At 44.0% G+C, this 26,144-nt stretch overlaps 2 protein-coding genes across 2 annotated transcripts in view; one reads left to right on the forward strand and one right to left on the reverse strand.

Moving 5' to 3' along the window:
- Positions 1-5,119: 5,119 nt before the first annotated feature.
- TRMT2B (tRNA methyltransferase 2B) lies at positions 5,120-17,930 on the reverse strand. The gene is made up of 13 exons (XM_032772143.2): positions 17,830-17,930; positions 16,633-16,861; positions 13,699-13,753; positions 13,055-13,186; positions 12,401-12,500; positions 10,549-10,619; positions 9,840-9,986; positions 9,342-9,436; positions 8,427-8,641; positions 8,158-8,259; positions 7,322-7,441; positions 6,380-6,479; positions 5,120-5,409 (listed from the first exon to the last, which is right to left on the reverse strand). Exons 2-13 carry the CDS (start codon positions 16,836-16,838, stop codon positions 5,283-5,285), a joined length of 1,470 nt encoding a protein of 489 aa, XP_032628034.1. The 5' UTR covers positions 16,839-16,861; positions 17,830-17,930; the 3' UTR covers positions 5,120-5,282.
- Positions 17,931-18,048: 118 nt separating this feature from the next.
- LOC116819997 (fibrous sheath-interacting protein 2-like) overlaps positions 18,049-26,144 on the forward strand; it is a 75,456-nt gene continuing 67,360 nt past the window's right edge. Inside the window, exons 1-2 of the mRNA XM_075068998.1 lie at positions 18,049-18,860; positions 19,990-20,115. Coding sequence (XP_074925099.1) covers positions 18,753-18,860; positions 19,990-20,115 — 234 coding nt within the window. The 5' untranslated portion in view covers positions 18,049-18,752. The remainder of the gene's footprint in view (positions 18,861-19,989; positions 20,116-26,144) is intronic.

Genomic DNA, 26,144 nt, shown 5'->3' on the forward strand with positions numbered 1-26,144 from the left:
GTTTAAGGGCAATTGGTGAAGTATTAGCCTTAGATCGATAAGAGTTAGTAAGGAAGCAGGATATGCATGCTGTGCCCCAGGTGAATTTTACTGTTTTGCTTTCTTTGTCCCATCGTCTAATTCCCGCTCTTTTATCTTTATAAATAAGACTGTTTGGGTCTTGCATGGCCACTCACATTATCTGGGTGCTATTGGTGGAGCACTGCGCTAATAAAACAGAGTGGTCTGACAAATTGTGAGTCCTAATTCTAAATCTGACACCCTATAACAAAATAAATAATAGTAAATAAATATGATTTATAACAGGGTTACATTTATGTAGCACCTGGCCTCTCCAAAGATCCAAAAGTACTTTATAAATCACCCACCTCTGGGGTTGAGAAATCAGCCAGATGCATAGCAGAGTGCACCCTATTGGGAGGGTGAGGCTATTTTGGCTAACAGGACTGGAGCTGGAGCAAACCCCTATTCTTAGGAAAGGTGCTCTATGATTGTTAATGCCCAAGGAGAGCCATCTGCACTTCAGTTTGCAGGGGCTCATTCAAATATTACAACAGAAAATTGCATGGTGCTCAATTTATCTACATCAGAAGGATAAAGGACAGAGTTATCCCTGCTGGAATTTGAATCTGTGCTTCCAGTGGAGTCTGGTGTTTGAAAGCTGAAACTCAGCCCGCTAACTTGTACCCTCAGCTCAGAGACAAGACATATAGCTCTTTGCTCCATATGTTTAGTCCAAGGACTCAATACACATGTGAAGTGTCTTCCTAAATCAGGAGTAGGCAACCTATGGCACATGTGCCGAAGGCAGCACACAAGCTGATTTTTTGTGACACTCACACTGCCTGGGTCCTGGTCCCCGGTCTAGGGGGCTCTGCATTTTAATCTAATTTTAAATGAAGCTTCTTAAGTATTTTTAAAACCTTATTTACTTTACATACAACAATAGTTTACTTATATAGTATACACTTATAGAAAGAGACGTTCTAAAAACATAAATGTGTTGCTAGCACGCGAAACCTTAAATTAAGAGTGAATAAATGAAGACTCGGCACACCACTTCGGAAAGGATGCTGACCTCTGGACTAGACAGCTGGACAGCAGGTTCCAACACTTGGAGGGAGTGCCAGATAGAATGTCAGAATCCTGAGCATATGCCTCGGGACCCTGAGACTGGGGCAGTGGCTGGACTCCATTCAGGCTCCAGGAGCTTGAAGCACCACTAGGAATCCATAACTTGGTTTCTATTGGTAGGATTTGAATGAATTTCTGCTCAGCCATGGTACATTTTTGTCAAAAAGAAAGTGACTTTCTTTGCACTGTAAATTGGAGGAGAAGAGATGATGAATTTAAATCAATAGATAACAAAGGATTTAGTGCAGGGGTCGGCAACCTTTCATAAGTGGTGTGCTGAGTCTTCATTTATTCACTTTAAGGTTTTGCCTGCTGGTAATACATTTTAATGTTTTTTAGGTCTCTGTCTATAAGTCTATATATTATATAACTAAACTACTGTTGTATTGTAAAATAAACAAGGTTTTCAAAATGTTTAAGAAGCTTCATTTAAAATTAAATTAAAATGTTGATCTTACGCCACTGGCCCACTCAGCTTGGTGCTGGTCTGGGGTTCTGTTCACCTAGGCTGGCAGCGGGCTGAGCGGGGCCTGTGGCCAGGACCCCGGCTGGCAAGGGTCCGGCAGCCAGAACCCCAGACCGGCAGCGGGCTGTGCAGGGGCTGGCGACCGGGACCCCAGACCGCCAGTAGGCTGAGCGGCTCAGCCCACTGCCACTCAGCGGTTCCATCCACCGGCTCCTGTCAGCCAGGATCCTGGCTGCCAGACCGCTCAGCCCACTGCCCGTCTGGGGTCCCAGCCCTGCCCACATACAGTGGGTACCTACCTTCTTCCTGGTTCTGGCCCATTCTCTTCCTCTCTCTGCACTGAGCTGAGGGTGGGAGTGCACTGAGCACAGGGCTGGGGGTAAAGGGTCTGGCCAGGAGCTAGAATTAGGGTGGGGGCTCAGGGTTGGGGCAGGAAGTTTGGGTGTGTGACACTCACCTGGACAGCTCCCATTTGCTATGAGGGATGCAAGTGGGAATGTGGAGGGGTGTGTGTGTGCAGGAGCTCCCATTTGGTGCTCAGGGTGGGGGTGGGAATGTGGGGTGTGCAAGAGTCAGGATGTGGGGGGGTGCATGGCATGTCAGGGGGCTAGGGATTTGGGGGAGTGCAAGAGTCAGGGCAGAGGGCTGGCAGCATGTGAGGGGGTGCAGGTGTCAGGGCGCAGGGGGGTGGGGCTGGGGATGTGTGGGGGTGCCAGAGTCAGGGCTGGGGTCATGGGGTGTGTGTGAAGGAGTCAAGCAGAGGGCTGGGTGTGTATGAGGGGGGTACAGGGCACAGGCCTGGGGTGTGTGTGGGGCACTGGGGCTGAGGGCAGAGGGCTGGGTGTGAGGGGGGGTCAGGGGTCAGGGCTGGGTGTGTGTGTGTGTGGTGAGACGAAGGCAGGGAGGATATGCCCCTATTCCACTGACCCGCCCACCCCTTCCCCTAGGCCCTCCCCCTGCTGCTTCTCTGCAGACCCCGGGACTTCCATGCCCCATCCAACCCCCTTGCTCGCTGACTGCCCCCTCCAGAGACCCCCGGCTCCTAACCATCCTGCCTGGGATCCCACCTGCTATTCAATCCACCCTGCTCCCTGTCCCCTGACTGCCCCCACCCCTTATCCTACCCTCCTGGCCCTGGACCCCTTACCATGAGGCTCCTAGCAGCAAGTTCTGCTCCATGCAGAGCCAGACGTGCTGCCTCGCAGGAGTGGGCAGCCTCACCCCTCAGAGTGCTGCATGTGCAGTGGCAGGGCTCCAGGGGATGGGGGGAGCATGTCTGCCTCCCCGCAGAGCCGAACACTGCCCTGCGGGAGTGCACAGCCCTCGCCCCCAGAACTCTGTGTGCGTAGCAGCATGGCTCCAGGAGAGAGAGGAAGACAGGGGAGTGGCCAGCAGCTTGGTGTGCTCGGCTGGGAGCTCTGGCCCGGGAGCATGGCCCCCGTGGCTTGCCACACTGGGAAAGTGGGGCTATTTCCCCACCCCTGCATTAGGGTGTGCCTGGGCACACTCGGCACACCCCACGTGCATGCCTATGCTTCTGGCCTCTGCCCCTGCCCGGAGGAGGGGGGAAGAGGCAGAGAAGAGCAGGACGGGCCAGGCAGGGCAGAATTTTTAATGGCACTCTGCTCCAACAGGCAACAGTGTGCCATTAAAAATCGGCTCGCGTGCAATCTTTGGCACACGAACCATAGGTTCCCGACCCCTGCTTTAGAGCCTACAAGTCCTTGTTCAGACAATCCTCTCAGACAAACAAGTTTGTTTACATTTGCAGAAGATAATGCTGCCTGCTTCTTGTTTACAATGTCACTTGAAAGTGAGAACAGGCATTTGCATTGCACTGTTGTAGCCGGCATCGCAAGATATTTACATGCCAGATGCACTAAAGATTCTTATGTCCCTTGATGCTTCAACCACTATTCCAGAGGACATGCATCCATGCTGATGATGGGTTCTGCTCGATAACGATCTAAAGCAGTGCGGACCGACACATGTTCATTTTCATGATCTGAGTCAGATGCCACCAGCAGAAAGCTGATTTTCTTTTTTGGTGGTTTAGGTTCTGTAGTTTCCGCATCAGAGTGTTGCTCTTTTAAGACTTCTGAAAGCATGCTTCATGCCTCATCTCTCTCAGATTTTGGAAGACACTTCAGATTCTTAAAATTTTGGGTTGAGTGCTGTAACTATCTTTAGAAATTTCACATTGGTATCTTCTTTGCATTTTGTCAAATTTGCTGTGAAAGTGTTCTTAAAACAAACAACATGTGCTGGGTTATCATTCGAGACTGCTATAACATGAAATATATGGCAGAATGTGGGTAAAAACAGAGCAAGAGACATACAATTCTCCCCCAAGGAGTTCAGTCACTAATTTAATTAACGCATTATTTTTTTAAACAAGCATCATCAGTATGGAACGATGGCCAAACTTGAAGAGGCATATGAATCTTTAGTGCATCTGGTAAATACCTTGCGACGCCAGCTACAACAGTGCCATGCGAATGCCCTGTCTCACTTTCAGGTGACATTGTAATTAAGAAGTGGGTAGTATTATCTCCTGTAAATATAAAAAAAAAACTTGTTTCTCTTAGCAATAAGCTGAATAAGAAGTAGGACTGAGTGGACTTGTAGGCTCTAAAGTTTTCCATTGGTTTGTTTGAGTGCAGTTATGTAACAAAAAATCCTTACATTTGTAAGTTGCACTTTCATGATAAAGAGATTGCACTACAGTACTTGTATGAGGTGAATTGAAAAATACTGTTTCTTTTGTTTATAATTTTTATAGTATAAATATTTATAATAAAATTAATATAATGTGAGCACTGTAAGCTTTGTATTCTGTATTGTAATTGAAATCGATATTTGAAAACAAAGAAAAACATCCCAAAATATTTAATACATTTCAGTTGATATTCTATTGTTTAACAGTGCAATTAATCATGATTAATTTTTTTAGTTAATCGCGTGAGTCAACTGTTAATAGCTCATCTTAATTAATTAGCCTCTTACACTTGGTATGGCTACTTCCCCTTCTTCATGTTTTCTGTATGTGCGTGTATATATATATCTTCTTACTATATGTTCCAGTCTCTGCATCTGATGAAGTGGGCTGTAGCCCACAAGCTTATGCTCAAATAAATTTGTTAGTCTCTAAGGTGCCAGAAGTACTCCTGTTCTTTTTGCGGGTACAGACTAACACGGTTGCTACTCTGAGACCTGCGATTCATTGACAGCCCTAGTTCAATGATATCGAAACAACATGGCAATAGCACTAAAAGTACAAAGGATTTGACTTGTATTTAGTATATTTAAAGCAGTTTCACCAAATCCTGCCAATGAAAACCCCTATTCTACTGTTCTGTGTTAAGAGGTGTCTAAACCATTTTGATAGCCTAGCAAAGGGGATAGGGTTTGAGTGGGAAAGAGAAACTACAATAGAGGATCTTTTCACACAGAAAATCTCAGTGCACACTGGCTTCATACTTCATAGGATATGCAAGGGACAGCACAGCGAGGCAGGCCGAGAATTCCCAAAAAAGTTTTAATTTACAACTTTCAAAAGAATAAATGAAATTAGAGCCACAACCATTCCAGCTTTCTGAACATCTGTAGTTCTTTCTCAACCTCAACTTTGAAAGGTATGAAGTCCTGTTTTGTAGGAAAACACATAAACCAGGATGGCCCCTCAGCGGGTGAAGAGCATCACCAGCTCACAGTGCATGGTGTGGGGAAACATGTCAACCGGAACAGCCAATAGAGGGGCAAATGGCTCTCCTACAAGCTTCTTCCCAGAGTCTGGTGGGCAGCAAAACCTATAAAAAAAGAAGGATCAAAAGGCATCAGTTTCCCCATTAATCCAGAGCTAGCGGAGAGTTGTCTGTGTTTCTAAAATCCTTCCCCTCTCCGTTTCCTTTTCTTTAGTAATACCTGACTCCTCCCCACCCATGAAAAATCAGAAGATGCATTAAAGATACTTATTATTTGGGAAAGAACAATCACTCAGACTGAAACTGACCCTTGTTTGAGGTCTGGAACCTGCTCTCTTCAGTCCTGGACCAATTCCAATAAAGCATGGCTAATCTGACTCACCAGGGACAAATTTAAGATTTGATTTCTCACAAAACACCAGAGCTAGGAAAGGCTTTATATTGTTAGAAAATAATCCTAGGTTTTGTATTATCTAACCATCCTCATTGTTCTTCTGCAGACCTTTTGTTATCTGTTCTCTGGCCTTGACATTGCAAAACACTTAACCATGTGATTAACGCATGTGAATGGTCCCATTGACTTCATTTGCCAGATAGGAGCCTATTTTCTTTATGGTGAATATATTGGATACAGTAACCCAGATGAAGGCACGCTGCTTGTTTGATTCAGTGCCATTACAATAAGTTTTACATTATTTTCTATTCCTTTATGAATGCATTTAAGCATCTCGCTCACTTTTTTCCCCTCCCCGTTTTTTAAACAGCAGTTACCCACCGAGCCCACATCCTCACTGAATTCTTTACAGTGATAAAAGACTTTCAAGTCACAATATGCAACTAGTGAATAGACACACCAGTAGGCCCACAGATGTAATAACTGCTGGCCATGTGCTAGGCGGGCAGGCCTGAGCCCTACAAGACCAACCCCAGTAAGGTTCAGACCAAATTAAAACCTCCCCAAGCAATTTCACTCCTTTGTTGTGCTCTTTTCCTCTGGGCATGGCACTTCTCCCTCATAAACAACAGAGACAAATCCTCCCCCCACTCCCTCCCCCCCAAAAGGGCTCCTTCTCACTCAAGGAAGTTCCTCATGGCTTCTCCTTCAGGCTTGCAGGAAACATAGATCAACGTACGGATGGCCTCGCAGTTTCGAATGGCCCGCACCACATGATAATCTGAGAGCAGAAAAACATCAGGCATTTACATAGAGAAACACCCCCAGAACAGAGATTTCCTTAAGGACTAGTCAACATTTTCCTATAAGGCCAACATCAGAGAACTACATTGGGACAACCAAAACCAATCACCCTTAACAAGGAAAATAGAAGGGCAGTGGGTGGAACAGGCAGTGCTCAGGCACAAGGGAATTCACATCGTTAGGGTCCAAGGTGGCAGGTCAATGTCACTGTTGCAAGGCAAACCACACTAGTAGGATCCAAGAGGGTTCAGGCAGAGCACTGATGTGAGGGAGCTTGTCGCATCTTCCCAAAGAAGTGAAGGATGGCAGATGAACTCTCTCACCAAATTGATGAGAAGCCTGCACAAACTTCCAAATCAAGATGGATTTAAAAGATTGCAACTGTTTAAAGAGAAAAACTGATAAAGGCATAGAAAAATAATGAATGGTAAAGAGAAGGTAGATAGGGCACTGCTACTCAACCTCTCTCAAAACTAGAGAAAGAGGGACATTCGATGAAATTGAAAGGCATCATATTTTAATCCAAATAAAGGAAATACTCTTTTCTACAGGCTAACTGTGCATTGTATGAACTCATTGCCACAACACATAATTGAGGCCAAGTTTATTCTGTAAGTACCTATTGCAGAGCTTCTTGCACTTTCCTCTGAAGCAGCTGCTGTTAGCCATTTTGATGCCAGCATGCTGAACGAAATGGGCTATCACAATATGACACTTCCTATGTTTCTATTTAAATTTTTTTTTTCTTTTCTGTATATTTTTCCTTCAAAACGAGAGAGATATTGTCAGGCCTCAAAAAGAAAAAAGATGCTCTCTTACGGAGTCCAGCCCGGGATGGGTTTACCACTGCAACAAGGAGCCGGTCATCCTCTCGCGACATCAGGAACTGCGGCAACACCGTCTCTGCCTTTCCACTGTGAAACTCACAGTTTGAGATCCCTGTGCGAAAAATCATTCACCCAAATGCTCCCTGCAGGCAGAGAATCAACCCAACTGGAAGATGAAGAAAGAGGACCCCTCAGACACAGCAAAACTCAGGGTCTCTCATCCCAAGAGGGTGTCTCCCTGAGAAATGCATACCTGGCATAGGGATGCTTTCCATATCAACACAGGACATCTTATGGATTCTCCCTGCCTGCATCCTCCCAGATCATCTTCCCTTGCCACATTCCCCCAATTTTCCCCTAAAGGTAAGTCTACATTGCTGACTTTTCATGTGGGAAGCTGCAAGTTCTTGCCCATATCCCCCATCATCTAGACTCAAAGCCCTGAGGTGCGTGTGGAACCCAAGATGGCATGCTCATCTGGGGGTGTGGGTCAGTGCACATGTTAACCTTTGCCCATTTTGTGATGTGGAGGTAGAAAAGGCATGAGGACCTGACATCAAGTCTAGGTAGTCCTCCACTGCCATTCTCTCATCAACCTCCATTCTCTTTAGCCACCAAGACCATTTCATGCCCCTTTCGTCACAGAGTTAATAGAAAGGGGAGAGGAGCATTGTTGTGAAGTAAGAAAGAGAGGAGTGAGGTGGTTATAGCATGAAGCTTCTCCCTTTTACTGGAACATCTGCAGCCCACCTTGGCACTATTAGGAGCCCTCCACTTAGGAGATACTTTGTATTTTGCAGCAATGGATTTTAAATTCCTTCCTCACACCATTGAATGCTGCATTCCATCTGGCATCCTCTACAGCCTGCTCCACTACCTCGACACCAACAACCTTAGATGCCTGGTGAGCCAGGGAGAGACCAATGGCACCTGGGAAAAAAGAAAGAGAGAAAGAAATTCAAGGTTTTAAGATGAAGAAATAGGGAGCAAAACAGTGGTTAAATTCTGGAGAGATCACATCCTTCACACCCAGAATAAAATCGTGACCTTGTCAAACACAGACTTGTGTCGACCCCACTGCAATTGTCAGTTCTCACCAGTTCCACAGCAGACATCAAGAAGGACAGTGTTCTTATCAGCCCGGCTTAACTTCCTCACTGTCTGGTACAGAACTTCTGCCCCAGCTGTGTTGATTTGGAAAAAGGCATCTGGAGAGATTCGGAACTTCAAGCCCAGGACCTCCTCAGAGATGTATGGTTCTCCATAGAGGAGCTGATAGGGGGATTGCTGGTGGGAACTTCGAGTCATGGTGCTTGAAGGGGATATAAAAAGAGAATCCATTAGAGAACAGGATTTTCAACAAAGAGCCAGTTTATTTTACTTCCTTTTAGGATAGCGTTAAAATACAGGGAGAACATTCTCCCCACCCAACATCCATTGATCTAGACCAGATCTCCATCTACAGCAATCCTCTGACTGATTTCTTCTCTAATCTAAAGCACCACCTTTGAGTTATTATTTTCTGTGAACACTTCAGCAAGTTGAAGTGATCATTTACAAAAATTCTGTCACTTTCAAAACCTGGAATTAATTATTGTGGTCAAAACAGAAGACTGGGCGTGAGACCTTCTATTTGTAATCTTGGGAAAGTCACTTCAGCTTTGTTCTTTAGTTTCCCAGTCTGTAAAACAGGGGTCAAAATATTTATTTACCTGTTTCATAGGAGTTTTGCAAAGCATAATGTATTAATGTTTCCATAGTGCTTTGAAATTCTTAAATGAAGACAAAGCCATCCTAAAATGGTGTCTGTAGAAAGGCTGTCCAAACAAATATCACTATTATTTTTCAGTCTCTAGAAGAATTGTCCTGATGGGAGAGTAGTTGGATTGCAGGTTTGAGGATATGGGTAAGAAATAGGGGGTAACAGTGGAGTTTCATTTTCAGTATTCCTGTTGCCTCTCACTCCACTTTCTGACATGATGCAAGTTTTATCAGGTGTTGAAAAAATTTACCTCTCTTGGAAATATAATGAGGTCAGGTTGCAGACTACTCCAGGCCCACAAGTGAAAAACTCCTTAAGCAATGCTTTCTGAGTACACAGTTCCTCCTGCCGAGAGCAAAAGAAAAAGATCCATCTGGTTATGCTGATTTTTATAATACCTATCCTCAGCTATACACCATACCTATCTCATACGAACGAGCAGGTCTGGCACTGCCATAGTTATATCTACCATAAACATGGTAGACCTTGTACTGGCATTACTGTAAAATGGCATTAGATTGGTTTCTGACATCAGCGCTGCTATAACCCTCATGAGCAGCATAGTTTTAATATTATCTCTGATATGCTCCCACAGGGTTAGTAGCTCTTGTATTGATACTGCCAATATTCCCTATCAACTAGATGTTCTGGTACTGCCACCACTTTGACTCACATTGCTTGGTACAGAACAGTGGTGGTGGGTTCAGAACAGTGGCGGTGGGTAGCTCATTGTCACTAACATATTCACCTGACTGAGATCCTGGGGGTGGAAGGTGATGATAGCCATGGTGTGTCCACTGCTATTGGTGCGTACTGTGAGTTCGCGCCAGTGGCCACCCTGGTGAAACAGGAGGCAGGGATCCAGTGGGGACTGCTGAAGAAATTCCTCATAGCACTAAGTAAAAATAAAGTACAGATAAATACCACTGATATTAGGAATTCTCTTTAATCTATAGTCCTATACATAGTATCATAATTCTAACCTTATTAGAAAGTTTATGCTGCACACGTGCAAAACTAATTTTTCTATTGCTTATAACTTCACTTAACTGTATTTATTAAAAGCTGTCTTGAAGATTAGTTCTCAATGAAAACAAGCCACTTCGAAAGTTTCAACTTGTAACATTCAGCTATTTGAGCATTACTGTCCTGGAATCTTAAAATTTCCTCTGCCCCGCAGAAAGAAAGTGACTTTACAGGAATTCAACCGTAGGGCAGTTTTAAGACTCCAGGATTCAATGCACGTGCAAGAATGGACAAATTAACTGCACTCAGTTTTCAGAAATATTTACTTTTTAGTCAGGACCGAGCTTGGACAATTTCAGTATGTTACAAAGCATGTGAATATGGACTTATCGTGAAAACTCTGCATAATCTCAACTACAGTATTTCCTACTAAACAAACATTGTCACTTCCTTTCTTTACTCTGTCTACATGCACACATGCTCTTCATTACCTGGGCCACTTGTTTGTGTTTTTCGGGCATGTTTTCCAGGTGGTTGGCTCGCACACAGACAATATTCCTTGCTGTGGAAAGACAGATGGGTGTTTAATCTCTTGTTGTGGTCTTGTAACAGTACCCTGAAATAGGGAATAGTAAATCATTGCACTAATGCCAGGTATTGCACAGTAGATTGATATGAAGGTCTAACCCCAGATCTCTGCGAACAGTACTGCAATGGAACAACAGACACACTTGTGTCTCAATTCCCCCTACTCCATCTTATTTGAGTCAGGGTCCAAGGCAGCCTCCACGAAGTATCAGGTTTGTCCTTGCCCGATTATGTAATTTCAGTAGTTTGCAAGAAATGTTTAATGCTCTGACAGCTTCTTTAAATCCATTTTAATGCAACTGCTTCCTTTGAGCAAGGTGTTTTTAATAATAGATATCAAAACCAATTCACTCTGCTTCTGCTAACTAGGGAGTAATGGAATGGGCCCAGAGCGGTGACACAGTTTAGACTGACATGGCATTGCTCAGACAGGCTTATAGTGGGAAAACCAAACCCTGTAGTTCAGCAATCAGAAGGCAAAGCCACATGAAACCATGAGATTTATTTCCAAATGAAAATGCTCACGATCACTGCTCCCAGTGCATGAGTCTGCATCAGGCACATGTGCAGCATGGCACCACTGCTAGAAAAGGGCTGAAAATATAAAGGAAAATAGACTGGGTTTGTTTGGCTGAGGCTGTGCTCCCTCTTTAATCTAGCCTCTCACCTATGATCCACTTGCAACTAAGCAACCCCAGAGCTCTGGTTTTTGGCTATCCAGGGCCTGCTATATGCCATGGATGTGAACTTTGCCATGGAATTCACCCCTTGCCACAGAATTTTGATCTGGAATTTAAGTTTTCTGTTAAAAAAAATTGTGGCTAGTTCTCATAGTTACAAAGAAAAGCTTAAAAACTTGAACTGAGGGCTAATCTACACGGTGGAGTAATGCACCCTGAAAGGGTGTGATTTCTGAAGCACACTGACGTGTTGTGCATTAATTGTTCGATGTAGACCCTGCTGGTGTGTACTAAAGGTTCCTTAGTGTGCTTTAATTTAGTGCTGTTCCTAATGCTGTTTGGGACAGTACATTTAAAGCACACTAGGGATCATTAGTGCTCACCAGCAGGGTCTACACAAACCAATTAATGCACCAACACACTAATGCGCTTTAGAAATCATACCCTCATAGGACGCATTACCCCACCACATAGAGAAGACCTGGGTACAAACAAAACAGAATTGCCTTCTTGAGCCTGCAGACAGCTGGAAACAACATCTCGGAGAGGTGTGAACTGCACCATTCATTTTATGAAGCGTTAATCAGGAAACCCAAAGATGACAATTTAAATGTCAACATTGCTAATGATTTCACTACCAAACTTTAGCAGAAAGAGCCAGCTGATGTGCTTATCCCACACGGTCTCCCATGAGTGCTCAGGGGTCCAAGCCACAGCTGCCACCTACCCAACTCCCAAAACCTCCAGCTTCCCCCTTGATACGGTTCTGCAACATGGTTAGCCTTAGCCAGCATGCTGAAAATGTGGGCTCAGCATAAAATCAGTGTAACAATATAAACAGAAAAAATGGGCTACTATCTTGATTGTGGTGTTTACTTCCAAATTTGAAAAAAAAAAAAAAAGGTTCCTAATAATTTATCCATAGCCACTACAGAACTGCTAACATTCCCATTAAAGTTACTTGGAATTCAGGGACCTTGCTACACAATTAGATCCAAAGTAGAGGGCCGTGACTATGCCTATGACCTAGTATGATCTAGGCAGCTTTCAGCCTTGTGCTTTGTCGTGCACTGACCTCTGCCAGTTCCCACATAGAGCCCCACAGTTTTGGGGTTCCCATCAGGTCCTCGGTTCACAGAAAATGTGGATTTGTTTCGGTAGCCATTAACGACGGGCTGGGGAGGAGAAGAGGAAAGCGTAAAGCCAGGAAGCAAGAAATAATGGGGGATGGGAATCAATTCTGGGCATTTTATTGGCAGCATGAGATGTAGCACATGACTGTCAAAGAGTATAGGATGGAAGGGTGTGTAAGTACATAGACTCCAGAGCGTTTGCCAGGAGAGCAGTTTAGCCCCTGCCCCCCCATTTCCCAGTTGTGCTCTGTGAACACAGGGCAGGAGATTTATTGGGGACTGGGATCCCTGGGATTATTAAGGTGGTGGACTGATGAGATGATGATTGGAGCTTTTCATGGGTTATAGCCGGTGGATGCACACAGGAAGCTGGGGGTGGATCCAAGGCAGGGGTTTCTAGTGGGTAGAACTACCTCACAGCCCAGGGCTCTCACTAGATGTAGAGTAGACAGTTTGGCAGGAGCTGGACTCACTGTAGTTGTTCTGAGTGCATAGCAGTTTTCCCCACCATAGCACTCAGCAGAAGCAGGGGAAGAGATTTGTCAGGGGCTTAGCTCTCCTGACATTCCCATGAAAGATTTCTCTCCAGTACTCACAGAGGGGACAACAGAACGGAGGGGACAGCAAAGCCCCTCTGGCCTTTGTGTGATTTCCAGTTTGTCTGTACCAAGCTCACTCAGACGGGAAGCCAGTGTCTGCAACACCTTCTTCTGACTCTCAGACTTCACCTGCAGAAAAGTTCCAAGGCACTAACATTTGCACTGGAGGAAGCTTGCTCATCACAACTGGAGAGGGAGAGCACTCCCCTGAGCAGAAGAAAATACTGTAACCAAGCCACAGCCCGATAGGAGCTTTACATTTGTCCTTAAGTTATACACACTGGCCACTCAGAGTTTCACAGCAACAGCAGGGAGAGAACCTGGATCCCCATGTTCTTAAAGCACAGGCCTCTATCACTTGAGCTAATGGAGAGTCTCAATACAACACCATAGGGCCTATAACACACAGTTGACTGGCTCTGATTTCATCAAGCAGAGGAAGTAGTCCACGCATATACTTCTATCCAGTTCATATAGTATAGCTCCATCTATGAGGTTACTCTAAAAGAATGAAACTGGCAGTAAATGGGATCTGAACAGTACTAGAGGATTACATGAGGATGAAAGATTCTAAGGAAGTTTCCCTGAGGAGGTGGGGAGGGAATGATTGGTGGAGGAAACTCCTTGTGAGCACATCTTACCTTCAGCTGTTCTTCATAGGGGAATCTCCACAATGGAGTTGCCACATTGGCTAGTCTGAAAAGCACAAGACAGCTGTAAACCCTAGAAACACCTGCTTCCCAAACACAGCCAATCTCAGGCCCAGGTAACACATGGAGTGGCATGGGGCACTGCACCACACACCTAAATAAACTGATTGCTGGTTACCTCATGGCCAAAGCAGGTAACTCTTACACGCACTTAAAAACTTGTAAAACCAGCCATGCCCCAAATTTAAATCCCAAGTGGTCACCTTCACTATTCCTTTTCGGTGACTTATATTTTGAGCAAAGGAACCTTAAATGATTATTCCCCTCCCCCCAAGAGGACTGGTCCAGACTTTTGCATAGCACTGGCTAGTGAAAGCCAATTGTCCTGCAGATCCTGGGTACTATTTTGAGTCACACTGAGTTGACAGTACCAGGAGAAATGCTTCCTCTCAAACAGACAAAGAGAGGTCCACCTGATCCCAGCATGAGGACTGACTCCAGGTTGTGAGGTAGGGGGAACAGAGTGGTCATCTAATATTGTGTTTGGAGAAAGAGACTTCTAAAATGTTATGCTTATAAGAAGCACCCGGGATCTTTTTCAGGGGAAAAGGCAATACACCGTATTTATTGGAAATACAACAATTAACACACACACACTCTCCCTCTCTCTCCCACCAGTCAATGTTATAGTTACCATCCAGAGTCCGGATCAATCTAGTGGCCAACTAGGTTGATCACGAGTAGGTAGGAGCCGGGTTCTGTCGGTTGCGCCATGATGCTCCAGGGAAGTCTTGGCAGGACGAACCCAAAGTTTCATGGCAAAGCACCCTCTTTATAAAGTGATTTTTCTTCATTGAGACCAATGAGTTTTGCACCCTCATGCTGTAATCAATTGTTGTTTGACGAGTGCTTGTTTTCTTAAATTGTTTTTTACATTTTTTATTTTGTTCTTTCATTAGTCTCTCAGGGAGTTACCCCATGCTGGTTTTGATCATGGCTATTTTGTCCCCATTGATAGTTGCCTGTCTCATTTTTAGAGCGTCAATCTGCCCCCCTCTGACATTTCAATAGGGGCGTGTTGCAATCTCTTGGCGCCTTTTACGTCCATCCTCGATTCCTTCCTAGAACATCTGGTTCAGTGATGGCCTTCACACATTCCTCATTCACACACAAAACAGGATTGATTTACACAGAGCATTTGAACAGGAACATCAAATTTCAATGCAAGAAAAAACAATCATTGCATTCATAGAATCATAGAAGATTAGGGTTGGAAGAGACCTCAGGAGGTCATCTAGTCCAGTTCCCTGCTCTTTTACTTATTTTAGAATGCTAAACCTACAACAAAGTGGTGACTCTAAAAAGTCTGTTACTGCCTTGAAATCAGCTTCAGACACAAAATTCTGGCTGATGCGTCTCTACCAATGGCACACTAGGCCATTCCTTTCTGCTTTCAGAAAGGGTGGCTGGCAGGCCGGATATGGTCAAATCATACATCAATACATTTAATACAATAAAAAATACAACATAAAATCCTACTACTACAGTCGGAGAGAGAGAAGGAGTAAAGAGATCATGTTGTCTTTTTAACAGTCCTTATTTTGAAAACCCTCCATGGGCTTCCTTCAGCCTACCTCACAGACCTCATCTCACTGCCCTAATTGGTCTGTCCCCTCTGACAATGGTCTCACTTCTGTCCCATCCCCCAATCTTACCCTTATTAATCAGATTTTGTCATTTGAGATATCCATCCTGTATCTTCCACCAGAGCATCTTTCCATCCGTTGTTACCTTTCTTTGGCAAACATCTTAACAGTGTAGTCAGTTGCACTGCTATACATATTGGAACGGAAAATCTGAACTGCTCATACACATTGATTAAACACTCAGGCAACAGAATTCTACACATTACCAGACAGTTCATAATTAACCTGTGAAACTCTCTGCAACATGGTATTATTGAGGCAGAGCAATTAAGAGGACTCCCCCCAAAAAGGATTACATTAAAAATAAGGATATGAATGAAAAAAGTATATAAACGAATGTATTTCATGATATACATCAACCACTTGCTCTCTGGGTTCAGCATGACCTTACTCTACAGACAGGTACACCATAATTTTCCCTTACTGGGCTTCTTACACCTTTGTCTGAAACATCTGGTATTGACCACTGTAAGACAGACAGGATGGCAAACTAGATGGACTTCTAGCCTTATCCAATATGGCAAGTCTTATGTACCTATGCCTTACCTGTGCCTCTTAATTCCTGTTATTAATTGTCACACTGCACTCTAGGGAAACCATCTCAATGTTTCTTTATCCTGCCCCAAGAGGGTTAGGAGAAGGGACAGCTGAGCACAGCTGACATAAGCCAAGTACTTGCTGTCTGAGCTGCTCTAGGGTTGGCATGCAGCCATCTTATCGGGTGATGAAGCCAGTGCTTCAGGCTGTCAACAGAGTAGGCAGAAGCATAGCTGGATTACACTGGGAGGGCCAATTGCACTTGGTGCAGTTGCTGCACCAGAGTTTGCTGTCTACACTAGCACTTCAGCAGTGCAGAGTCACATGTTGAAACATAGCAGCAGTGTGCTATTCCTCTGAAAATGGGAACATCTGCATCACTGGGAGTAACTGGGTGGTGTGTTAAATGCAAAATGGTTGTGCTGGGGACTTGCCAGGGTAGTTGAAGTTACAACTTTCTTTTTTGCATGGGCAAGGTCTTTGTTAAACTCAGCTGTTTTGGTTGTGCAGATGAACCCCCGACACTGATCGTGCACACTTGAACCCTTCCCACTCCAGAGAGTGAGTGATTAGTTCTTATTGATGTAATTTGGTTCCATTACAGTTATGAACACCTGATCCGCAGGCAGAAAAGATGCAGATTCTTTGGGCTCACACAGCATATGCTGCAAAAGTTCTATACCTCTCTTCCCAGGAGGACTCCAGGCCTGGCAAGCTGCGGTCCTGTCTAGGCTTTTTCTCCTTCGTCCACCTTTTCCTCGTAGCTTCATTCCTCCCAGCTACCTGTCTGCAGTCCTCATCTGGTGCAGTGCTCAAAGATGCCTGTTTCAGAGTCACCGGCCAGCAAGCATGCAGGCGTATCAGTCTCAGTGAGCAGGAGAGAGCCATGCCAGAAGGCAGGGGCTGAAACACTGGAACCGACACCACATTATTAACATTCTAGATAGTGGGAAATTTTATGGAAACACAAGCTACACAACAATGATGTGAAACAGACAAAAGCTGGGAGAAGCATTGCTCTGGCTACCACCTTCTGCTTTACTCACTGTGCTGTATACTACAGTACTCAGTGCAATTAAAAGGCAGCAAGTTTAAAACCAAAGGAATTAAAAAAATACAAGGCATAATTAGTCTGGAGAACTCATTACCACAAGATATTATTCAGGCAAATAACTTAGAAGGACTAAACATTTACAGAAATAATAAAAATATCAAAAGTTACACACACACAAAAAGCAATGGAAAGGAGACACCAGATCAGCCTGCCATGTCTGAATTGCCCTAGCAAACATACAGAGTTGTAAAAAGAACAGGAGTACTCCTGGCACTTTAGAGACTAACCAATTTATTTGAGCATAAGCTCAACACAAACTCAATACAGAGTTGTGTCACCCCTCCTGGAGACAGAGCAACATCTCAAGGGGCAGAAAGTGCTGCAAGTGAAGCCCTGAAGCTTGAGCTGCTAGACTTACATGCCGCGTGTCTCTATTTAGGATGGAGAAAGACACCCCTCCCCCACTCCCCACACAATATTTTTCACCCAGTCCCCTATGGAGTATCTCCAATGAGTGTCAGTGTTCAATGGTGCACTCCTATGTCTCTCCAGATTTCTCTTTCTATTTAATATCTTCCAAATGCTGATGGGTCTACAGGGAGGCAGCACTGAGGAGATTAGGGCAAGGGGAACCAGGGCCACAGAGACCCAGAGAGAAAATACTGGAAGGGGAGACTGGAAGTGGGCACAGAGAAAAGAAGGAAACACCCTCCCCTCCTGACTCTTGGGCTTTAGCGGTATTTGCAAACGTGCGCACATTTTACACACTGTGCTTATTCAAAGGAGCACCATCAAAGATTCAAGCCCCGTATCCTCAAGCCTCACCTTCGTTGCTAACACCCCAGCAAACTGCTTCCAAATCGAATCAGCCTCTCGTGTTAGCCGCTTTATTTCCTCACTTGCAAAGTGTGACACTAGAGGGTGTAGTTGCTTCCGGGTTCCCAGGCCCCGGCACGGTGACGGCACCTACACATGACGTAGCAGCTCACTCAGCCTCGGCTGCTCCTTAAAGGGATAGCACTCTCTACAGCAGAACGGCTCTGCGGGCCCTTCCCAGCCGGAAATGTTGCTGATAAATGTCCTACGCGAGTCGCTTCCTTTCTACTCTTATGGCTACCATTTATATAGCACCTTCGTTCCCGAATGATTCCATGGCCCTTCACGGACTCTGTGCATACAGCTCCACCGAAAGGCAGCCACTTCTGGGTTAGAAAGTGGTGGAGCAATGTATGTGTGTGGGGCACCTTTGGCCAAGCAGGACAAGGCAAACCTCGGTGCCGGTGAAAACTTTGGTTTTAAGGTTCCACCTCACAAAATAATCTGCTGTTTGAATGCCACCCCAGTGACACCCTAATGATATCACTGTTATGGGGGAAGATAAAGCAGTTGCCTCCAGCAGTTCTGAAGACTTCCTCATTGCTATGGAGAGTAGAGCCACTGCCTGAAGCTGTGGGTCACGCAGGAGTTCTGTGCCACAGCCTGCTTTCCCTCAGGATAGAGTATTGTGGACAGGACAAACCACCATCTGAGGGCTCTCTGGTGACACAGCACGTCACTCATGAACAGGGAGCAAGCCTGCTCCATGAATCTGTCCTGAAATGATGAAACCACATAAACCACTTGGCTTGAGGGAAGCCAGGTCATTGTGATAGAACACTCACGGGGCAGGAGCACTCAGCAATTCTAGAACCGTGTCTCAAAGGCCCCAGTTGGGGCCAGAACTTGGAGGCGGCAGTTGGAGATCAGAGATGGCAAGTCTCAACTGGAGGATGCTGAAGGCAGCCATGGAGCACTATCTCTCTGCTGGTTCCCAGACTGCAGACGAGGTGTTGAGGCCAGAGGAGAAGCTGGGAGAGGTGAGTGTCCAGCACATGGAGACGGTGAGGAAGCTGGACTGGAGGCATGAGGCTTTTATGTGGGATTGACCAGAGGTGAGGCTGGGGGAGATTGGAGCAGGGGTTGTGAGGATGGTGGAGAAGCTGGAGTAGAGGGGTGGGACTCCAGACTTGGGAAGACAGAGGGCATAGTGGATTGAAGTTGAGCAGATGAGCAGTGCAGGAGGCTGTCATGGAGTATGGTCTCTCTGCCAGTTACTAGATGATGGCTGAGCTCTCAGGGGTGGGGGGGGAGAGAGGAGAAGGAGTGAGGATTTTGGCTTCCAGGGGTGGGGCTGAGCGAGGAGAAGGTGGTAAATTTGAGTCCCGTGGGAAGGAAAAGGTGACACACACCCTGGGCATACTGCTTAAAGAAGTTGGACCAGTGATGCCTCTAACCCCAGCCCACAGTTTCCTGAATGTAATGATAAAAATCTTTACAAATGTGTCTTTGCTTCTTGGGTTGCTCTCATTTTTTTGTTGGTGTCACCTGGATAGTTGCAGATTAGATTTTAAATAAAGATTTAGGGCTAGATACTCAGTCTCACTTTATCTCAGCCTCTGGCTTTCAACCACAATTGCAATAAATTTCTTCCCACTGATCTCAGTGGGGTTTGTATCAGGCCTTTAGACATTTCAGTTACAGATGTGAGGGTAGTCAGCACACAGATGTCTTAGTGACCTCAACTACACCGGCAAATTCTGTGCTCAGAAATAGAGATCAGCCTTGAAATCTCTCACCCTTAGAAAGCTGTGCCATTTGTTCTCTGCTGGAAACGAATGTTTGAGTTAGTAAACTTAAAGGTGTCAAGTATCAGAGGGGTAGCTGTGTTAGTCTGCATCTGTAAAAAGCAACAAAGAGTCCTGTGGCACCTTATAGACTAACAGACGTATTGGAGCATAAGCTTTCATGGGTGAATACCCACTTCATCAGATGCATGTGACTAAATGAGTATTCACCCATGAAAGCTTATGCTCCAATACATCTGTTAGTCTATATGGTGCCAGAGGACTCTTTGTCGCTTTAAACTTAAAGGGTTGTTGATAATTGTAATGCAAATGACTTATTAAAATGTCAGCCTGAAATCCTATGACTGTGTTCTCTTTCTAGATCAGTCACAGACGACAGTTGCTAGGCATAGGACCTACTCAGCTCTTGGATATGCCACTTGGTGCCAAGCTCCCCTTGCTACCAGGCTCCAGTACATTGTTCTATAGAACAAATCTGGGAGAAAAGGTAAAAAATTGAATACAGAGAGGGGAAAAACACAACTTATTTTCTATACTCCTCACTCCTGCCACTAAATATGCAGAGTATGTTTGGAGAATAACAGAATAACATAAGAATGGCTCTACTGGGTCAGACCAAGGATCCATCTAGCCTAGTATCCTGTCTTCCGACAGTGGCCAATGCCAGACGCCCCAGAGGGAATAAACAGAACAGGTAATCATCAAGTGATCCATCCTCTGTCACCCATTCCCAGCTTCTGGCAAACAGAGGCTAGGGACACCATTCCTGCCCATCCTGGCTAATAGCCATTGATGGACCTATCCTCCATGAATTTATCTAGTTGTTTTTTGAACCCTGTTATGGTTTTGGCCTTCACAACATCCCTCTGGCAAGGAGATCCACAGCTTGACTGTGTGTTGTGTGAAGAAATACTTCCTTTTGTTTGTTTTAAACGTGCTGCCTATTAATTTCATTTGGTGACTCCTAGTTCTTGTGTTATGAGAAGTAGTACACAACACTTTCTTATCTACTTTCTCTATACCAGTCATGATTTTATAGACCTCAATCATATCTCTTAGCTGTCTCTTTTCCAAGCTGAAAAGTCCCAGTCTTATTAATCTCTCCTCATATGGAAGCCATTCCATATCCCTAATAATTTTTGGTGCCCTTTTCTGAAGCTTTTCCAATTCCAATATATCTTTTTTGAGATGGGGCGACCACATCTGCACACAATATTCAAGTTGTGGGAGTACCATGGATTTATATAGAGGCAACATGATATTTTCTGTTCTGTTATCTATCCCTTTCCTAATTATTCCCAGCATTCTGTTCGCTTTTTTGACTGCCCCTGCACATTGAGTAGATGTTTTCAGAGAACTAGACTCCATCATTTTATATGTATAGTTGGGATTATGCTTTCCAATGTGCATTACTTTGCATTTATCAACATTAAATGTCATCTGTCGTTTTGTTGCCCAGTCACCCAGTTTTGAGAGATCCTTTTGAGAGATCCTTTTGTAACTCTTTGTAGTCTGCCTGGTTTTAACTATCTTTAGTAATTTTGTATCATCTGCAAATTTTGCCACTTCACTGTTTATCCCTTTTTCCAGATCATTTATGAAGAATTTGAATAGGACTGTTCCCAGTACGGACCCCTGGGGGACCCCACTATTTACCTCTCTCCATTCTGAAAACTGACCATTTATTCCAACCCTTTATTTCCTATCTTTTAACCAGTTACCAATCCAGAAGAGGACCTTCCCTCTTATCCCATGACAGCTTACTTTTGCTTAAAAGCCTTTGGTGAGGGACTTGTCAAAGGCTTTCTGAAAATCTAAGTACACTATATCCACTGGATTCCCCTTGTCCACATGCTTGTTGGTCCCTTCAAAGAATTCTAGTAAATTGGTGAGGCATGATTTCCCTTTACAAAAGCCATGTTGACTCTTCCCCAATAGATTATGTTCATCTATATGTCTGACAATTTTGTTCTTTGTTATAGTTTCAACCAGTTTGCCCGGTACTGAAGTCAGGCTTACAGGCCTGTAATTGCCAGGATCGCCCCTGAAGCCCTTTTTAAAATTTGGCGTCTCATTAGCTATCCTACAGTCATCTGGTACAGAAGCTGATTTAAACGATAGGTTACAGACCTCAGTTAGTAGTTCTGCAATTTCACATTTGAGTTCCTTCAGAACTCGTGGGTGAATACCATCTGGTCCTCGTGACTTGTTACTGTTTAGTTTATCAATTTGTTCCAAAACCTCTTCTAATGATACCTCAATCTGGGACAGTTCCTCAGATCTGTCACCTAAAAAGAATGGCTCATGTTTGGGAATCTCCCTCACATCCTCAGCCATGAAGACTGATGCAAAGAATTATTTTAGTTTCTCTGCAAAGACCTCATTGTCCTTGAGTGCTCTAACAGACAATGTCCTGGCATTTCTAAGCAGAGTTACTGCCCTTGTGTACTTAATTCATAAGGAAAAAATACTGCAAGTAATCAAAGAAAGCCATCAAATCTATGCCACTGGGAAAAGGAAGGAATTCCAAGTACTAGTACTCCCTGGTACCCAAAAGACAGCAGGGCTCAGACCCATCTCAAGGGCTTTTATCATTATCTAGCCATTTAGAGGCACTGATCAAAAGGAAGCTCTATAATCATGCCCCTTGTAGAGAAAGGCTACTGGCTATGATTATGGACAGTGACAGTGCTTTGGCGGAATTTTCCATTGAGACTAAGGAATTTGGGTACTTAATTCTCTTAGGATCTTTTGAAAATCCCACCTACTTGCGTATAGGGATACATCTCAATTACAGGATATACTTCAGATCTATAATAGGGAAACAACATTTCCAATTCCATATTCTGTCTTCTAGGCCAGTGTCAGTGTCATGTGTGTTCATAGAAAGCTCAGATGTTGTTGTCTACCTGCACAGGTTGGGAGTGCATGTATTCTCCTTTCTGGAACTGCCATCCATGAATCAACTGCCAAGGTGCTAAAATCTGTAGGGTTCATGATAAGCTACCCAAAGTGCCAGCTTGTTCCCCAGCAGGCATTTGAAATAAGTAGAAGCCCTGGTAGAAATTGTTCTGTGCAAAGTTTTCCCACCCCAGGATTTGATTCAGGATATCATAAGTCTGGTGGAGGGGATTTGTCAGTTTGCTACATATGTTAGATCTTTTGATCTCAACAATATTCACAGTACTGAATGGCAAGTCTGCACAGGAACCAACCTCAGTGGACCTGAGCTACACAGGGACTCTCACATTTCATGCAGGTGGCAGATGGCTTTGGGGCCTCTCTGTCCTGGTGGCAGTCAAGAACAATCTTCAGCTAGGACCTGACTTCTCAGTTCCAATAGCACATGTTGTAATCACCATGAATACATCCAGTCTGGGATGTGGAGACCACGCAGAGGGAATTCAGACCAGGAACAGCAACTACACACAAATGTTCTAGACATGAGAGCAGGCCTGTCCATGCCTGCTAAGCACTTTGAAAGACTTGGTGTCCCAAAAGGTGGTCTTGTTTCCAATGGAAAATCTGGAAGAAGCAGGGAGGCACCAGGTCCTGCAGATGTGAGAATGGGTTTTGCCTCATAAGATATTTCCAGTCACCACTTATCCAGCAGGGCAAGAGAACAGTCACAGACTGACCAAGGCAGTTGCTAACAGACCCTGCCATGAGTGATACCTGGATCTGAAAGTGGTTAATCTTCCTCTCATAGTAGAGCTCTTTGTCATTTATCTAATCAAGAAGCTACCAGTTTGTTGCTTGTGATACTGAGAAGGCTGCTTTGATGAGGGACACGTTCACTGTCCTTATCTTGCATGCCTTTTCCCACCTGTATCATGCAGCAAAGGTGAAGCAAAGATTCAGTGGTCCCAACAGACATCCTGGCTTCACCCTGCTATAGATGAAGGTAGCTGATCCCATCAGGCTCTGAGGTTGTTCACAGATGATCACTCAGACCCAAGACACTTCACTCCATCCCAACCCAGAGTGAGGTCAGAACACCTTAGAGCACTCTGAGACTCTGCATTCTAATTTCATGGCAGCAAAAAAAAAAAAAAATCATTAAAAAAAACTTGTGTAACTTTCTTGCAGGGTGATAGCATGAAAATGGCTGAAAAGTTGTCATAACTGAGGTTCTTTAAAGATATTACCTCTAAGTCTCTAGTCAATCTCTAAGAAATGGGGGTAAGAGGAAACTTCCTCCCATGGGAAGGTGTCACCAGCTTGCCTGAGCCAGTGGGCATCTTGTGAAGTGAGCTCACTAATTTTCAGTACTACACAATTAATGTGTAACTCAGGATAGCCTCGGTTTTACATGCCACAAAGTATATCAAAAGTCTCTCATTGAATGTAAAGTGCTTCTTGGTTTAAGGGAAAGGAAAGATCCTTCCTCTCCTTTTTTTGGTTCACCCAGAACTACCATTTGATAAAAGCAGTGTTGCCAACATCAAAGCTGGAGTTTTTACCAGTCAGTTGAAAACAGGTTAGTTGAAAACAGGTACAAAAACTACAAAACCAAAATCTAGTGCTATTTAGAAAAGAAGTCAAACTAACAGCTGATTGCATCCTCCTCTTTGAGCACGTGGAATATCATCTCAGCATCATCAGAATTGTCCTCTGCTAGATTAGAATTACTATGCCACTGTCATTGCTATTACTTTTTTTGCTTAAAAATCATATGTCTGTTCTAAATGGACAATCATCTCTCATGTTGGAGTGAGTGATTTGCAACATATTCCACAGTTACTGAGGGAAATTCTGATAATTAGAATGACATTTAATCTGCCATCATCTTATTTTGAATCTTGCATGTTACCAAATTCATTGTAGAAAAGACTCTCAACTACAGCATTACTTATTGTCAGGGATAATATGTTCAATGCATACTGTGAAATTTCATCAAAAGGATGTCTCTGCCAAGTGGATCTTTGTGGTCTTTCACTTCGCATCAGAAAGTGGCGGCATCAGTTGGGATTGGTCCATTTGTCGCAGTCCAATCTAATCAATATCAAATTACACCACTGGTTCTCCAGCTCTGACATTTCACACTGGGCAAAATGTAATTCCAATGGCAGTTCTTAGAAAGTCACTTGACTAATTTGGTTCAAACAATGAGACAGAGAAGTGTTTGATTTTGTGAAGTACAATGAGTGCTGGAGGGAGTCTCTTCAATACTTCTGCCACAACTACTTGCAGAAAATTGGAACACCTTTCTTTCAAAGTAGTCTTGAAAGCAAGATCAAAGCTCACTGCTTATAATTCACTGTGAAATTCAAAACTAAAGCCAACCTTGTCAAGAGGGAGGTAAATGGAAACAAAATCTAGGTTGACATGCAGTCTGACATGCACTGGGTGAAAGATGCATTTCAATAGAGAAAAGGCAAATGCTTTAAACTTTTTCAATAAAGAGAATGATCTGTTTCTGTTTTCTGGAAAAGCAAATTATTGAGCAGAAATTCAGATAAGACTGACCTCAGAAACAGGAGATACAGTCTATTACTCTCATCCCTATTCATGTCATTGAGTATTGGAGCTATGCAGCAACGCTCATGAGAACTTGCGAATTGGAAGTGTGTTTTGATTTCAATCCAAGAATCAAGGATTCTGGCTATGGCTTCAGACAGTCGTCTTGTCTGAGAAGACTGAACAAACACTCCAGGAGTTTCGCCAGCATTGCTAAGAGTGTATATTTATCGGTATGCTTCATGACACGTTGTGCTCACTTTAAACCAAGAATATGTTTCCCTCACGAAAAAGTCAATACAAGACGGAATTTCTTTGATTGCTTTGCAAGCACAGAGGTGAACTGTGTGACAAACACACTGAACAATACCAAATTTGGACACTTTCCCTGCACTTTTGGTGAAGATTCACATATATTGGCACCATCTGTGTCAATTCCAATACAATTTTCAATGTTTATGTTAATTTTCCTCAAATTACTATCAAGAGCAGAGAAGATATCATCTGTTGTTGAGATGACTGGAACCAAACTTAAGAAACCAGTAATGATCTTCTGTAAGGAATTGCTATAGTAACACACACACACTTTTAAACTGCAACATCAATATATTCATCTACTAGAAGAGAAAAGTTGGAATTTCCAATATCCTTATACAGTCCATCAGCAAAGCAAAGACCAATCACATTTTTGATGAGTGCAGTGGTCAGATATAATTTCTCCAGGCAGTTTTGTCCTCAACAAAGTGAACCACATGATCAACTGCCCTAATAGATAAATGACATGCAATATGGAAGCAATTACTATTTCAGTTCTTTCACTGACTCCTTCTTAGCAGTAAATTTTGAATCTTCCAGTCTTGGCTGTGATGGCCCTGATGTAATGGGGATCATAGCACTTTTATGCTTGGAACTTTTGATAGCATGCTTTCTTACATCATTTAGCTGTGGTCACAGCTCTGTTCTCCATGCAGTAAAGTAAGCTGAATCCTCGTTACTTGGACTTCCTTCAACCGTAATTTCATTTCATTCATCTTTTCTCATTCAATTCTGTACTTC

The sequence above is a fragment of the Chelonoidis abingdonii genome, chromosome 8 (assembly GCF_003597395.2).
Source record: "Chelonoidis abingdonii isolate Lonesome George chromosome 8, CheloAbing_2.0, whole genome shotgun sequence".
Classification (NCBI taxonomy): Eukaryota; Metazoa; Chordata; order Testudines; family Testudinidae; genus Chelonoidis; species Chelonoidis abingdonii.

What these genes read in the sequence shown, in the direction of transcription:
- TRMT2B (XM_032772143.2), bottom strand. Translation starts at nt 16,838, where the DNA reads ATGGCTCTCTCCTGCTCACTGAGACTGATACGCCTGCATGCTTGCTGG. An exon ending in TGATGTCTGCTGTGGAACTG is followed by an intron (nt 8,260 to 8,426) that starts GTGAGAACTGAC and finishes CTTTTTTCCCAG; the next exon opens with GTGCCATTGGTCTCTCCCTG. An exon ending in GCCATGAGGAACTTCCTTGA is followed by an intron (nt 5,410 to 6,379) that starts GTGAGAAGGAGC and finishes CTTTTTTTATAG; the next exon opens with GTTTTGCTGCCCACCAGACT.